We start from the raw sequence: 13,918 nt of genomic DNA, 5'->3' as shown, positions 1-13,918 counted from the left end.
GGGAATGTTTGCTGAGAAAGGATGGGCTTATTTCAGGCAAAGTGAGGGCTCCCCTCACCAGATATGGGCTGTCCACGCTAGGTCACACAGGACCAATATGGAGCGAATGTGGGCAGCCTACATGGGGCCAACATTTTATCCAGCATGTGGACATGTTTGCTGGGACGTATCTCAGCTGAAAATAACATTCAGAGATGAACACAGATAAATACAGAGACACATGTAGACACTGAGTGCTCTGAAAAGGGTTCAACTATAAACTGCTAAAGGTCAATTTAGATCAGTTAGCTATCTTGAAAACTAACACACATGTTTTTGTAACGTAATTAAACTAGTTAATGTAGAAGTGCTGTGGCATAGTTAGTTATTGCTCTATCCACCTGTTCCAAATAACTACCCATATGATGTGCAACAATTCACTAAACACATATTCTCATTGTATATTGTTTATGGCAGGGGACAGGTATTCAAATCCAAGCCTGGAGGTTCTGTCACTGCTGGTTTTCTGTTCTACAATTAATTGCACCCACCTGGTGTCCAGAGGAGGTTGAGGGGAGGAAGGCTGGTGTCCCAGGTCTAAATCAGTCCTTGATTTGAAGGGAATAATGAATATCAGCAGTGGCACTGGCTTTGTGGTGCAGATATGGAATTTACCTGGTTTAGTTGTACAGTACGAGTGGGAAGGCCTATCAGAGAGGAATCAGCAAAGTATACCAAAATCCTTGGAACTAGATGCATAATGCAGAAATTCTGATGAAGTAAGTATCTTAGGCCTGCTATCTCCCATCACTGATGGTAGGCTTGCTATTCTGTAACACCTGACTTTATATTCATGTTATTTCAAGGATTTCAAAATAGGCTACATCTACTCACGGTTATGACTAGATGGAGTACAGCTGAACAGAAGTGACTTTAGGTAGCAGGTTAGGAGAACTTATGCAGCCGGTTAGAAAAATTAACGGAGCAGGTTAGGAGAATTAGGACATTTTTTTGGTCCTGTCTGGAACGTCCGTCTTTTCTTGGTCTTTTTTTGTGTGCCGTCCGGACCAACCTTGATTTTAACATCCAAGGATGTTAAACATAGATGTCTGTTTGGTTCAGATTTGGTCCAGACCAATCATAGAAATCTACAGTGCATTCAGAAAGTACACTGTAGAAATGGTGGCAAATTTATAAACAAATAAAAACAGAAATACCTTATTTACATAAGTATTCAGACCCTTTTCTATGAGACTTGAAATTGAGTTCAGGTGCATCCTGTTTCCATTGATCATCCTTGTGATGTTTCTACAACTTCATTGGAGTTCACCTGTGGTAAATTCAATTGATTGGACATGATTTGGAAAGGCACACACCTGTCTATATAAGGTCCAACAGTTGACAGTGCATGTCAATGCAAAAGCCAAGCCATGAGGTCGAAATAATTATCTGTAGATTGTGTTGAGGAACAGATCTGGGAGAAGGGTACCAAAATATTTCTGCAGCATTAAAGATCCCCAAGAACACAGTGGCCTCCATAATTCTTAAATAGAAGAAATTTGGAAATCCCAAGACTCTTCCTAGAGCTGGCCGCCTGCCAAACTGAGCAATCGGGTGAGAAGGGCCTTGGTGAGGGAGGTGACCAAGAACCCGATGCTCACTCCGACAGAGCTCCAGAGTTCCTCTGTTGAGATTGGAGAACCTTCTAGAAGGACAACCATCTCTGCAGCACTCAACCAATCAGGCCTTTATGGTAGAGAGGCCAGACGGAAGCCCCTCCTCAGTAAAAGGCACATGACAGCCAAAAGGCACCTAAAGGACTCTCAGACCATGAGAGGCAAGATTCTCTGGTCTGATGAAACCAAGACTGAACTCTTTGGCCTGAATGCCAATCGTCACTTCTGGAGGAAACCTGGCACCATCCCTACGGTGAAGCATGGTGGGGGTAGCATCATACTGTGGCAATGTTATTCAGAGGAAGGGACTGGAAGACCAGTCAGGATCGAGGGAAAGATGAACGGAGCAAAGTACAGAGAGATCCTTGATGAAAACCTTCTCCAGAGCGCTCAGATCCTCAGACTGGGGTGAAGGTTCACCTTCCAACAGGACAACGACCCTAATCACATAGCCAGGACAATGCAGGAATGGCTTCGGGACAAGTCTCTGAATGTCCTTGAGTAGCCCAGCCAGAGGCGGACTTGAACGCAATCGAACATCACAGGAGAAACCTGAAAATAGCTGTGCAGCGACGCTCCCCACCCAACCTGACAGAGCTTGAGAGGATCGGCAGAGAGGAATGGGGAAAAACTACCCAAATACAGGTGTGCTAAGCTTGTAGCATCATTCCCAAGAAGACTCGAAGCTGTAATCGCTGCCAAAAGTGCTTCAGCAGAAAACTGAGTAAAGGGTCTGAACACTTACGTAAATGTAATATTTCCGTTTTTTATAAATTTGCATAAATGTTCCTTGCTATTATGGGTTAGTGTGTGTAGACTGATGAGGGGAACAAATATTGAATCCGTTTTAGAATAAGGCTGTAACATAACAAAACGGGGGGAAAGTGAAGGGGTCTGAATACTTTCCGAATGCACTGTATGTAGAGTTCAATACAGCAGAGCACAGCAAAGTACAGTAAAGAACAGTGAAGTATAGTGTACTGTATTGTACCCTACCTTACTCTCATGCATTCTACTCTACTGTGCTCTACTGTCATAAACAGTAGTGAGTAATGTGATGTTGGACCACGTGGAACATAATCGCTGCCAAGTTTTAAAGTTTTTGAAAAAGCTAACATAATTGCATGTGACTGAAGGGGGCAATAAAAAATATTCTGTTGCAGTCTTCAGTTGGCCCCTCTTTCCTCTATTTTTGTGATATGATGTTTACTTCATTGAGAATGTATGCGCAGTTGGAATTTGTCCATAGAATCAATGACTGAAAAACACATATTTTCAACATCTGTAAATTACTTATTTTTTAAGTCCGGAAAATACGTCTTCTAACCTTTCAGCACCTGAAATGCACATCTTTTCAACTTAATTTTTCTCTCTGGGTTAAGGTTAGTTAAAATGCTCAAATTGGCCCCATCGCCATATCTATAGCCACAACCAGGGCTGCCCTCAGATAATACGATTCCACCACCTTGTACCCCAAAACATTCTGAATGCACCAACATCAAAGATGGTGAAAAAAATGAAGAGATCCCATAAAGGCTGTTTAGCATAACTTTTTGGGCGACCCGACCACATTCACATAGAAATGTGTGTTATAGATCTGTCACTCTCATTGAAAGCAAGTTCAAGAAATGGTGTTCTATGTGCACTATCACTATGCTTTCTGTTCTTACATTTCGTTTTTTTGTCTTTTAATTTCGGTTTTGTACACCAGCTGAAAATACAATATTTTTGATTTTGGAAAATCTATTTCACAGCGGTTTAGATGGTATAATGATATTCTACATCATACTTGCTTGGTTATTTTGTCACGTAAACTGAAATTAGGCAAAGTGTTAGAATTTTATCGAGTGCAGCTTTAAGGAGTGGCTCTCCCATAAGGCACCAATGTGATAGCAGCTGGGTCTGGTCTACAGAGTTAATTGACTGTATATCAACCTGAAACAGGGAGCCTATGAAATGTCTTACCTCATCCTTCTTGTTTGAATCTGCTATGTTGTCTGTGCATTCAGTTCGGTTAAACGTTTGCTAAGTTTTGTAACGGTTTGTACTGAACGACGACATTTTCCCTCAAAACGTTCTTCAACCTTTTCGAATAAACTTTGGTCTCGTTTCACTGCTCAGATGTTGCATGCATCAACCAATGGTTGTCCACTGACAGTTCGCTATGACATATGATGTGGTTAACTGATACTTAAAATACGTATCTAGGCGTTGTAAGATTTGGCATGTGTCAGCAACACCTGGGCAGAGGAATGCACCCTTTTAGATACCTTTGCTCCATTTGGTGGATGTGACGGGTGCGGCATGAAGCATTGAGTGACGCATCACTGCATTTTGAACCCAAAACCCAACATCTCCCCATTTTTCAACTGGTCTTTCAGAACAGCACCGCTTCAGTTTAATTGAACATTGCATTATGTTTTTTGTTGTTGTATTGAACGCAGCCCTTGTTACAGATCAATTGGAACATTTCTAAATTGATTTGCAGGAATGTCAGATCAGGTGACCTCGATCAGGCGTTCACTGGCAAATTCAGTGTGATGATGATTTGTTGGTCTGACCCAAAGATTTGTATATACACTAGATTGCTATTTACGGAACACCGTGTTTAAGCCACTGTGCCTAAGCCACTGTGTCTCCATCTTGGCATTCCCCCACCAGCGTAACAAATATTTTGGAAGCTATAGAAAGCCATTTATTAATGTCTACATTCGTTTTTTGCCACATGTATTATATTACAGACACCTAAATGCATACATTTAAATTGTATTATGTGAGCTAAACATAAAACTTAAAACAATTATTTAAAAAATTAAATTACTAATGTTACTGTCCCCACTACAACAAAAACATGTAATAGATTGGTTTGCTGACAACATCACGAAAACGATGCACACGCTTCAGTGGGGCAGAAGTTCATGTGTTGTTGTGATTCGGGATGGCCAGATAGCAAGTGGTAATGACAAGAAGCTGCCATGTGGGGAATCATAGTTTTTAAATGTGTTTTATTAAAAAAGGTATTTAACCTTTCTTTAACTAGGCAAGTCAGTTAAGAACAAATTCTTATTTACAATGACAGCCTACCCTGGGCCAGTTGTGATACAGCCTGGAATCGAACCAGGTACTGTAGTGACGCCTCGAGCACTGAGATGCAGTGCTTTAGACTTTTATTTTTTTAAATTTCTTTATTTCATCTTTATTTAACCAGGTAGGCTAGTTGAGAACAAGTTCTCATTTGCAACTGCGACCTGGCCAAAATAAAGCATAGCAGTGTGAACAGACAACACAGAGTTACACATGGAGTAAACAATTAACAAGTCAATAACACAGTAGGAAAAAAAATGGGCAGTCTATATACAATGTGTGCAAAAGGCATGAGGAGGTAGGCGAATAATACAATTTTGCAGATTAACACTGGAGTGATAAATGATCAGATGGTCATGTACAGGTAGAGATATTGGTGTGCAAAAGAGCAGAAAAGTAAATAAATAAAAAACAGTATAAAAACAGTATGGGGATGAGGTAGGTGAAAATGGGTGGGCTATTTACCAATAGACTATGTACAGCTGCAGCGATCGGTTAGCTGCTCGGATAGACTGCTGCACCACTCGGCTCGTTTCAGCTATATTTATCTTATTTTTGATGTGTCTTGTTTTGAAGTGTTTTGACTGATGTCATGTCTATGCTAGTAGGACTCAAATACGCTAGCTAGCTAACCAACAACTGTAATGATATTTGAGAGACAACAAGTGCTCATTGTGCACATGTATGTTTTCAATAAACATTGGTGACAAAATATAGTTACATGTTGTAAAAATCTAAGCCAAACCAGTTCATTTTGCCCCATAGATCGCGCATCGGTTTTGTTGCTTCTATTGAAAAGCTATAGAATGTCATTCATTCCTATGGAGGATTGAGCCTACTGGGGAGTGCCAATATGGCCGACTGGTGGCTTCAAAGCATAGACTGTAAAAAATAAAAATCTTTCAATAGCCAATAAATAGCATCATCAATCCAGGGTTAATATACATGATTGGTCTGACCACACTCCTGTCAATTCACCTCCTTAATGTTATCAAACGAGTTTGTTTTGGTTGATTATGTTTAAACTCAATTTAATTTCCATTATGCTGCATATAGCACACCCGAGTTCAACTCAGCACAGGCGAGGCAGATTCCGAAGAAAGTCGGAAAAGGCCGAATGCATGGCATTGTGGGAAAAGGGAGCCTGTCGCCATCTTGCTTTAGCGCCGCAGATTATAAGGGCAGAATAATAACCACGTTCGATTGAAACATTTTGAGACATACGAATGGTTTAGCAATACAGTTTGAGCAAATATTGCAGGTAGTGAGGTGTAAGAGGATCACCGTGCTATTTCCAACGATAGAACTAGCTAACTGGGAACGTTCGACTTGAGGAGGTAACGTTAGCCATGGGTCGCTCGAGGAGTCGCAGTTCGTCCCGTTCCAAACACTCCAAAAGCAGCAAGCACAGCAAAAAACGGAGCCGGTCGCGTTCAAGGGACAAGGAGAGGTCCAAGAAGCGATCCAAGTCCCGTGAAGCGAAGAGGAACCGGCGCAGAGAGTCGCGTTCTCGTTCCCGGTCAGCCACAGTCTCGACCCGCAGGGAAAGGGAGCGAGCGGTCACACCGCCGGAGAGAATCGACATATTCGGCAGGACGTTGAGCAAGAGAAGCGCCTTGGACGAAAAACAGAGAAAAGAGGAGGAGGAGAAGAAGGTTGAGATGGAAAGACAGAGGAAGATGTGAGTCGTAACTGAATATTCTATACAATATGAAAGACATGCTAACTAGCTTGCTACATTCGCTAGTTAGCTACAATGCTAATAGACCCGTCCATGCACTTAGGCATAGGCGTTAGTTAGCAAGCTAGTAAACTGGCTAGCTAACGTTAGCTACTTGTCTTGGGAGAGGAGGCCCAAATCAGCTATGCAAGCCTACAACACTAACGTTAGTACCTGCACCATTAGCCAACCAGCTAACTAATTAAGGCACTTGGCTGCAAATCACATGTTTCTTTAGTCTAATAATGGGATGTATACATTTCAAATCATTTTATCATGCATCGAGTAACTAACTATACATTTGTATATTTGTGCGTAAGTGGCAATCTGAGTGGCCACATTGTATATCATGTTTCATGCATCACAATTCAAAGATTTAGTGACGATTTCAACGATCTAAGGATGACGTGACACAGAGATTTCTCTGGCTAGCTTACGTGTCCTCAAAAAGGTTGTCAACAATATTAATCCTGCCTGCAAGCTGTGCCTTATGTGACATTTATTTCCATATTGGGTTAATACATTTTAATGTCATTAATTATAATTTAGGCCGAATCACTGGTTAAATGAAACAGTTGAAAGGGGAGGGGCGTCAACTACAGTAAGTTGCTCACCTGTCAAATGAGAAATTTCAGGTATGGCTCTCAACCACTGAAGTCCAACCACGACTTTCATCTGGCCCCTGCAACACTAAGATTGACTGTCAGTTAAAAGTAGCATTCTGAGTGAGTGACTTATGATAAGCTACAGTTCAGTCAGGAAATGTAATGATGAACAATCAGACAACTTCATCTGTTATATTTCTTTCTCAACAAAATTCCTTCACTTGTCTTCCTGCATTATCTGGGTGTCTCACAATTTAAGTGCAATTTGGGGGGAAACTACTTTTGTAGTAGGTGTGTGTACATATTTTCTGCTATAGTGAGCACCTCACATAATGCCCACGCCTTGTCTGTTTGTAGGCAGGTGATATAGGTCTGACAGAAATAAAGACTGGGGGAAGCAGCTGTTGTGCACCTTTTGGCCAGTGGCTGATACCTGATACTTACAACACAGTAGTCATCTAGTCTGCTGTGTGTCCTTTTACTGGCTAACCACAGGGCTACTTAACCAGCCACACAATGTCCAATAAAGACATGGATACCAGATAAACAAGGACCCGGGTTTTAGGTTTCCTGGTTGTTATGTTTGACTAAACCAAATTACATCGGAAAGGGGGAGCGTGTTTTCAGTTGTGCCTGAAGCAATGTGACAACGATCACGTCCTTTTGATAGGGCAGCTGAAATGGTTTAAATCCGTGCCTTGTGTTTATGTGCACAAACCAACTTCCCTCGAGCATGCCTTTTGGACTGACTCACATCTAGCTTTTACCCCCCCAATCTTCTGCTGCTCTGGACAGGCTCACTTTCTCCCACGAAAGTTGGGGGGGGGGGGGGTGTTGTCTTGTCACATCAGGACTCTCTTATCTCCTGTTGTCCAGGGTGTCTGTCTAGTCAATGGGGTAAATCTGTTTCCCCATGCGCATTTAGTACATATTCCATAGTGCCATGTGCTGCAATTCAATCCCAAATCAATGAAACGCTAAGTTAAACCTTACACATATATATGTGTATGTATGTATGTATGTAGATGTATACTTGGGGGAAAAAATGTTTTTTATGTAAGTAGTTTTATAACCTGGATAAGCTTACAAATGCACAATTCCCAGAGGTTGTTTCTGTAGGAATCTGGCTTTTAGGGTACATTGATTCAACGGTAACTGAATATTCATTGATCGTGTCATGTCACTTTTGCTACCATGTCAGCAACCCTCCCCTCTTTCTCTCCCCACCCATGCCGTGCAGCCGTCAGGTGGAGATAGAGGAGAAGCTGATCGAGGAGGAGACGGCGCGTCGCGTGGAGGAGCTGGTGGCCAAGCGGGTGGAGGAGGAGCTGGAGAAACGTAGGGATGAGATCGAGCGGGAGGTGTTGCGGCGTGTGGAGGAGGCCAAGCGCATCATGGAGCGCCAGCTGTTGGAGGAGCTGGAGAGACAGAGGCATGCAGAGCTGCAGGCCCAGAAGGCCAGAGAGGTAACGCTCGGTCGTTGGGAACGCAGTCCCCCACCCCTCCCCACTTTCCTGGAAAGTGGGGTCCCCCCTTCCCCCGACATGGCCATGGCACAAGTTTCACTTCTACATGGAGGGTGTGGGGGTATTGCAGTGCTGTCATGGCTGAGGGTCAGTACAGGATAGGTGGGATGGGTGATAGAGTTCTGTGAGCTTCAGAAGTTGTAGATTGAGCGATTTTTAAAAGGGCAAGAGCCCAGGTTTCCACTTAGTTAGTAGATTGAAAGAGAAATGGACAATATTTGGCAGTTGACAGTCAAAGTAAGACTGGGGGATTCAGGTGAAACTTTTGCTATGGCAGACATGAGAATTTACAGACTTCATCCCTTTATTCAATCTCATACATCTCCCTCCTTCCCCATTCGTACATTCCTATTCAGAATTATTCATAACTTTTATTTTCATTATTGTAAATGTCTCCTTTTTACATCTCTAATAAAGAGCTCTCTTCAAATTGACATTCCATTCAGTCACTTTCTCTGTTTGTGTCCAATATTCAGTGTACATTTTTATTCCCCCAGGTAGGCAGCGAGCACAGATTTTCCCAAACACAAACAAATAGGGATGAGAAGCTTTGGCTTATTAGTGACAAATCAGTCCCCTTTAGCCCAATTAGCTTTTTTCTATTTCTTCTTCTAGTGGCTAGTGTGGACTGTAGTCTTCTTGAGGCCCGTCACTTTGCTGAGTAGACTAGACGCTGGGCCTTCTTCTCTCTCCAGGCTTCATTAATGAGGGCCATGGTTTGTACAGTCATAATGTTATGTGAATGAGAGGAGCAGCCAATGTCCAGCGACCCTGACTCAAACAGGAATCGGCCAGTGGCTCGGTACTAATCGGGTGAGAAATGTGGCCCCAGTGCGCCTCGCTGAGCTCTCCCTCCCCCATCTCTCCTATTCAGATCCCCCCCTCACACGCACAAACACACACACACACACACACATCCTAGACGTACCTTTTGGGAAGGGAGGGTAATAGTTACTTTGACACTAGGAAGGCCGCTTTCTGTTTTGAGTGAATTTTGTTTTAATAGGCTACAATTACATACACAGTTTAGTTTATTGTGTCCTATAAAGTTGATATTATCCTCCCCACTCTTAATAATCCTTGTTTTGAAAAGCTCCCATTAGAAGGCATCCGCTCTGGAATACATAACAATGACGGACCTCCATTTCCAGTTTCCTGTTTGCAAGGTCAACAATCTCTGGTCTATCCCTGTCTGTTAACCCTCTTTCTTTATTTAATATTCCTTTTTTTGTGTTGAAACTAACTTGTTTTTAAAGAAAAACAACAACAAATGTACTCTTTGTGACGTCCTCATGACTTGCTTCTCCTTAGGGGTGTTTTTTTTTCCATTTTTTTTTTTTCATTATTTTGATTTTGGACACAAATTGTGTTAACACCACCTTCTTTAACACCTTTTGACCTGAACTGGCCTGCAGACAGCTCCCAGCTCACTCACGTACTGTACTGTGTTCAGCCCTGCTCCTCCGCACAGTACTGCTCCACTGTACTGTACACCACTGTACTCTGCTGCTGCATTATGTTGTCTCGATGTGAGCTGAGAGCGAGAGCGGCTTTAAAGAGTCACTGCGAGCTGGGCGGCAGGCTAGCAGTACAGAGATCAGTTTTAAAGAGGAAGGCCACAGGCGGGCCGGGCGCGTATGGCAGCCCCCCTCCCCAGGAGCGCTTCTGTCTCTGCAGGGGACACAGTCTGGACGAGACAGTAAATATTCAACCGTTTAATGACGAATGCTTTCACCAGTTGTGTAGGTACACAGGCAAGGAAAATGCGTAGGTATACGTACATTGGTGAGCCAAAACTATTCACTCCTTTTTTGTATCCTTTTTCTCTTTATTATTGATGATGATGATAAGAGGCAAATAGACTTTTTAGAATGTTTGTCTTTTTATATCTGTTTCTGTCTGAGTGTGCCGAGTGGGTTTCCCTTTTAATGTCTTAATGATCAAGTGAAGGCTAAAGGTGTGATTGAGGGATTCCTATGTGGGAGGGTATTGTCACGAATAGCGGGAGAGAGAAAAAAGGGGGGTTATTTTTCCCTTTTGACAAATGTTGTTCTCCTGTGTTCTAAAAGCATTGCCGGTTGATTGCGAGAAAGAATGGGAAAGAGTGGTTATGATGTGCGAGGGAGAGCCTGAGCAGACTCCTTTTGTGGTAGGATGAAGACAAGTGAGTGTGCCAATGTGTGCGTGTATGTTGAGAGGTGATGTGGGAGTGTGTGTGTGTGCAGGGATGTTGTGCGGCCGTAGCCTGTGTGCGCGCTAACATGGCATCGTGTCACCCCTTTAGGAGGAAGAAACATCCAAACGGGAGGAGCTGGAGAAAATCTTGGAGGAGAATAACCGCAAGATTGCCGATGCTCAGGCCAAGCTGGTACGCCCGCTTCTACTCGCCTCTGCTTCTCCTCTCTTTTCTGTACAAAGAGAGAAATATATTTAGCTACTTTCCCAAACCCCAAAATGCAAACGGGGCAATTCCATGATGAAATGTGGTTGTGCTGATATTGAAATACGTGGTCATTGTAGATTTCATGCGAAAGTGGTATTGGCATTTTTGTTATGAAATTGAGGTTATTGACAGATTTCCAGGGAAACTCAAGTACAACGTAGTATTGCATTCTGGCATAGGTTTTACATTGATGGTTATCAGTAGCCGTTAACAATGATTGTTTTTCCCTTGCCTGTTTATATTCTGTCTGGCACTTAACTCGTTTGTAAGATTTATTTATTTGATTTGGACACGACATGGACACGCCAAGATTGTAGTAAACAAGGCAGAAAGCAAAACAAACGGATTATATTTAATATCTCAAGGCTAATATCAAACAGTTTATCAAAAGTAACAGCAAACAGTTTGTAGCATTTTGGCACTGCGGGATTTCTCTATCCTGAACTGACCCGTTCTCTGTGTGTCTCCCCACCAGGCCGAGGAGCAGTTGCGTATCGTAGAGGAGCAGAGAAAGATTCACGAGGAGAGGATGAAGCTGGATCAGGATCGCCAGCGGCAGCAGAAGGAGGAGCAGAAAATGATCCTGGGCAAGGGAAAGTCCCGGCCCAAGCTCTCCTTCTCCCTCAAGGCCACCGAATGAGCCTCTCATCTCTCCTCTTGCACTCCTCCACCCCCCCCAGTGCTCACCTTCTCCTCCTCTCTGGAACGCTCGCTGTGTTTTTAAGTGTGGAAAGCTGAACGAAGGGCTGCCGGAAGAGCCATGGCTCCTTTCCTGTCACGCACCTCCCTGCTTTACAGACCTTTCCCAACCAAGCCTTGGAGGGACGGATGCCCGCACACCGTCTAGCACCTGTCTCGCCCCTGACCCCCCTTCTCCTCGGCCTCTCTCAACCCCCCCACCCCCCAGTGACTATTGTTTGTTCTTTTGGGGGGGTATTTCCATTTTTAAGGATCTGAACTGTCGTGTAGAAAGCTGTCACTACTTGGTTCTGCCCTTACTTAGGTCTTACTTTGAACAGTAAGCAAGCTAGGACAGAAACTCATAACTTGTGTGTGTGTGTCCAGTTAAGGCTCATTAAAACTTTGTGGGTGGTTTGGGAGTTGGCCTGGGTTTTCCTGTGCCGTGTGTGTCTAGCGTAGAAAGCTGACAAGGCAGGGGTAACATATGCAGTAAAGCACACAGTCACCTCCACTTTAGCTGACAGGATTGTCTTCCACCTCCCTTCACCTCACATCTGCTCTGATGATTGATCCTTGTGTTTCTACAATGTTTTGCTCCTCTATAGTTTAGCGGCAAATAGAAAAACCAAGCATGTGATCAAAGACGCTCTGCTGCACAGGTGAACCCAGGCCAATTCCCAAACTGCCCATAGAGTGGCTCCGGGGCACGTTGCAGGATTGGAACAGGATATGATGCGTCTCATCCATGGTCAGGAGGGGGGGGGGGCAGACATTTCCTGTATGATGTAATATTAGAATTGCTGTGATTTGGTGTCCTACTCCTGTAAAATAGAAATGAATCCACACAACAACGACAGACAAGCGCGACAGGGATTTATAATCTTGCATCATTTTACTGAACTCTTAACTGTTCAATTGCCGAGTGAATTGTGCTCTCAAGTCAAGTAGACGGTGGAAGCAGTGCACCTCTGTTCCTTAGTTTTGGTGTAGTATATTAACCTCGCCCTTAAAGGGTCCCCTTAAAATGACTATTGGTTCGTAAGGATGTCCAAGTCCAGGTAAGATTCACTAGCTACATGTTGAGATCTAACCAGGTGGATGTGTGTGTGTGTGTGGTGTGTGTGTGTGTGTGTGTGTCAGTATGTCTGACTGGCTGATCTCTGGTAGGTTTAAGGGGCTTCTTGAGTAAGTGAAACTTGTCTTGTGGTAATTTTCCTGATTGTGTTAATGGAAACTGAACAATACACCAATAAATCCATTGAATGCGTACAACTGTCTCAGATTGTGGTTTTTAGTCCATGGTCATTTCCTCATGTCAATTGCAGCATTTACATAGGCAACCCAATTATTAGCAAAATATCTGATTGGTCAAAAGATGAAGGTGCAGAAGATACAGCCAATGTATCACTTTTTGCTCATCAAATAGGATTTCCTTACTGGATCTCCACCCACATTTCAGGGGAGTTCACCTTTCAGCTGGATTACAGTTTGTACCTCCTTTTAGAGATGTTATATTTACTTGTCAAATAATAACATTGTTAATTAGAATTAATGGTGTAGATATTTTGGAGAGACGATTTGCAGTTTGCACTGCATTTTTTAAAACAAATTAGTTTGTATTTGGACAATTAGTTGGTCTGTAGTGATGTAAATTGAGGTTCATGATTGGCTGGTTTAATTGAACGTCTCTGCGACGTCTCAATTCTTCTGCGTTCCCATTGTAAGTACTGTTCCTCACATCTTTAAATGCATGCGTAATTCGCGCGTGGCTTGGAAATTATTTTATCTAGTCCCTTTCAGTGGCAAGGCTGTCCGGTCAAAATGCATAGAGTAATGAAAGTATTGGCAACATCTTGAAGTTGTCAGCAAGTTATTACACAATATAATAGCAAAATCAGTTATCCGTCAGTGACTACGTTCTCTGTGGGTCCTATTTATCAATGTCAAGTCAACAATGTGCTTGTAATTACTCAGCGACTTCTTTGGAAGACTGAACCTGACGCGAGTCACTGAACTTCCAGGTGCATCATAAGACCTCGTGCCCAAAGATTCAACTGACATATTTGACATGACAAACCTTGGACGTGAGAGCGACCATCCATGCGTGAGTAACCACCTTTATACCCTCGCTCGAACCTAGACTATATAGCCATCCAGGGTAAAAAATAAAATAAAATGTTTAAAAGTGACAGTGATGTTCTCTC

General features: G+C 43.0%; 1 protein-coding gene across 2 annotated transcripts; it reads left to right on the top strand.

Annotated features, from left to right (window-relative positions):
* Positions 1-5,852: 5,852 nt before the first annotated feature.
* On the top strand, positions 5,853-12,983 carry arglu1a (arginine and glutamate rich 1a). Of its 2 annotated transcripts, none has more exons than XM_046361936.1 (4): positions 5,853-6,420; positions 8,266-8,530; positions 10,875-10,958; positions 11,509-12,983. In XM_046361936.1, the coding sequence occupies exons 1-4, from the start codon at positions 6,089-6,091 to the stop codon at positions 11,671-11,673; spliced, it is 846 nt and encodes a 281-aa protein (XP_046217892.1). In that variant the 5' UTR covers positions 5,853-6,088; the 3' UTR covers positions 11,674-12,983. The 2 variants fall into 2 exon arrangements, with proteins under 2 accessions (XP_046217892.1, XP_046217903.1); XM_046361947.1 differs by having other exon boundaries at positions 5,854-6,420; positions 8,305-8,530.
* The last annotated feature ends 935 nt before the right edge of the window (positions 12,984-13,918 follow it).

This window comes from Oncorhynchus gorbuscha, linkage group LG01 (assembly GCF_021184085.1).
Source record: "Oncorhynchus gorbuscha isolate QuinsamMale2020 ecotype Even-year linkage group LG01, OgorEven_v1.0, whole genome shotgun sequence".
NCBI lineage: Eukaryota > Metazoa > Chordata > Actinopteri > Salmoniformes > Salmonidae > Oncorhynchus > Oncorhynchus gorbuscha.
Note: the sequence above shows the minus strand (reverse complement) of the source record. Positions and strands in the feature narration are given on the sequence as shown.

What these genes read in the sequence shown, in the direction of transcription:
- arglu1a (XM_046361936.1), top strand. Translation starts at nt 6,089, where the DNA reads ATGGGTCGCTCGAGGAGTCGCAGTTCGTCCCGTTCCAAACACTCCAAA. An exon ending in ATGGAAAGACAGAGGAAGAT is followed by an intron (nt 6,421 to 8,265) that starts GTGAGTCGTAAC and finishes CTACCATGTCAG; the next exon opens with CAACCCTCCCCTCTTTCTCT. An exon ending in CCGATGCTCAGGCCAAGCTG is followed by an intron (nt 10,959 to 11,508) that starts GTACGCCCGCTT and finishes TCTCCCCACCAG; the next exon opens with GCCGAGGAGCAGTTGCGTAT.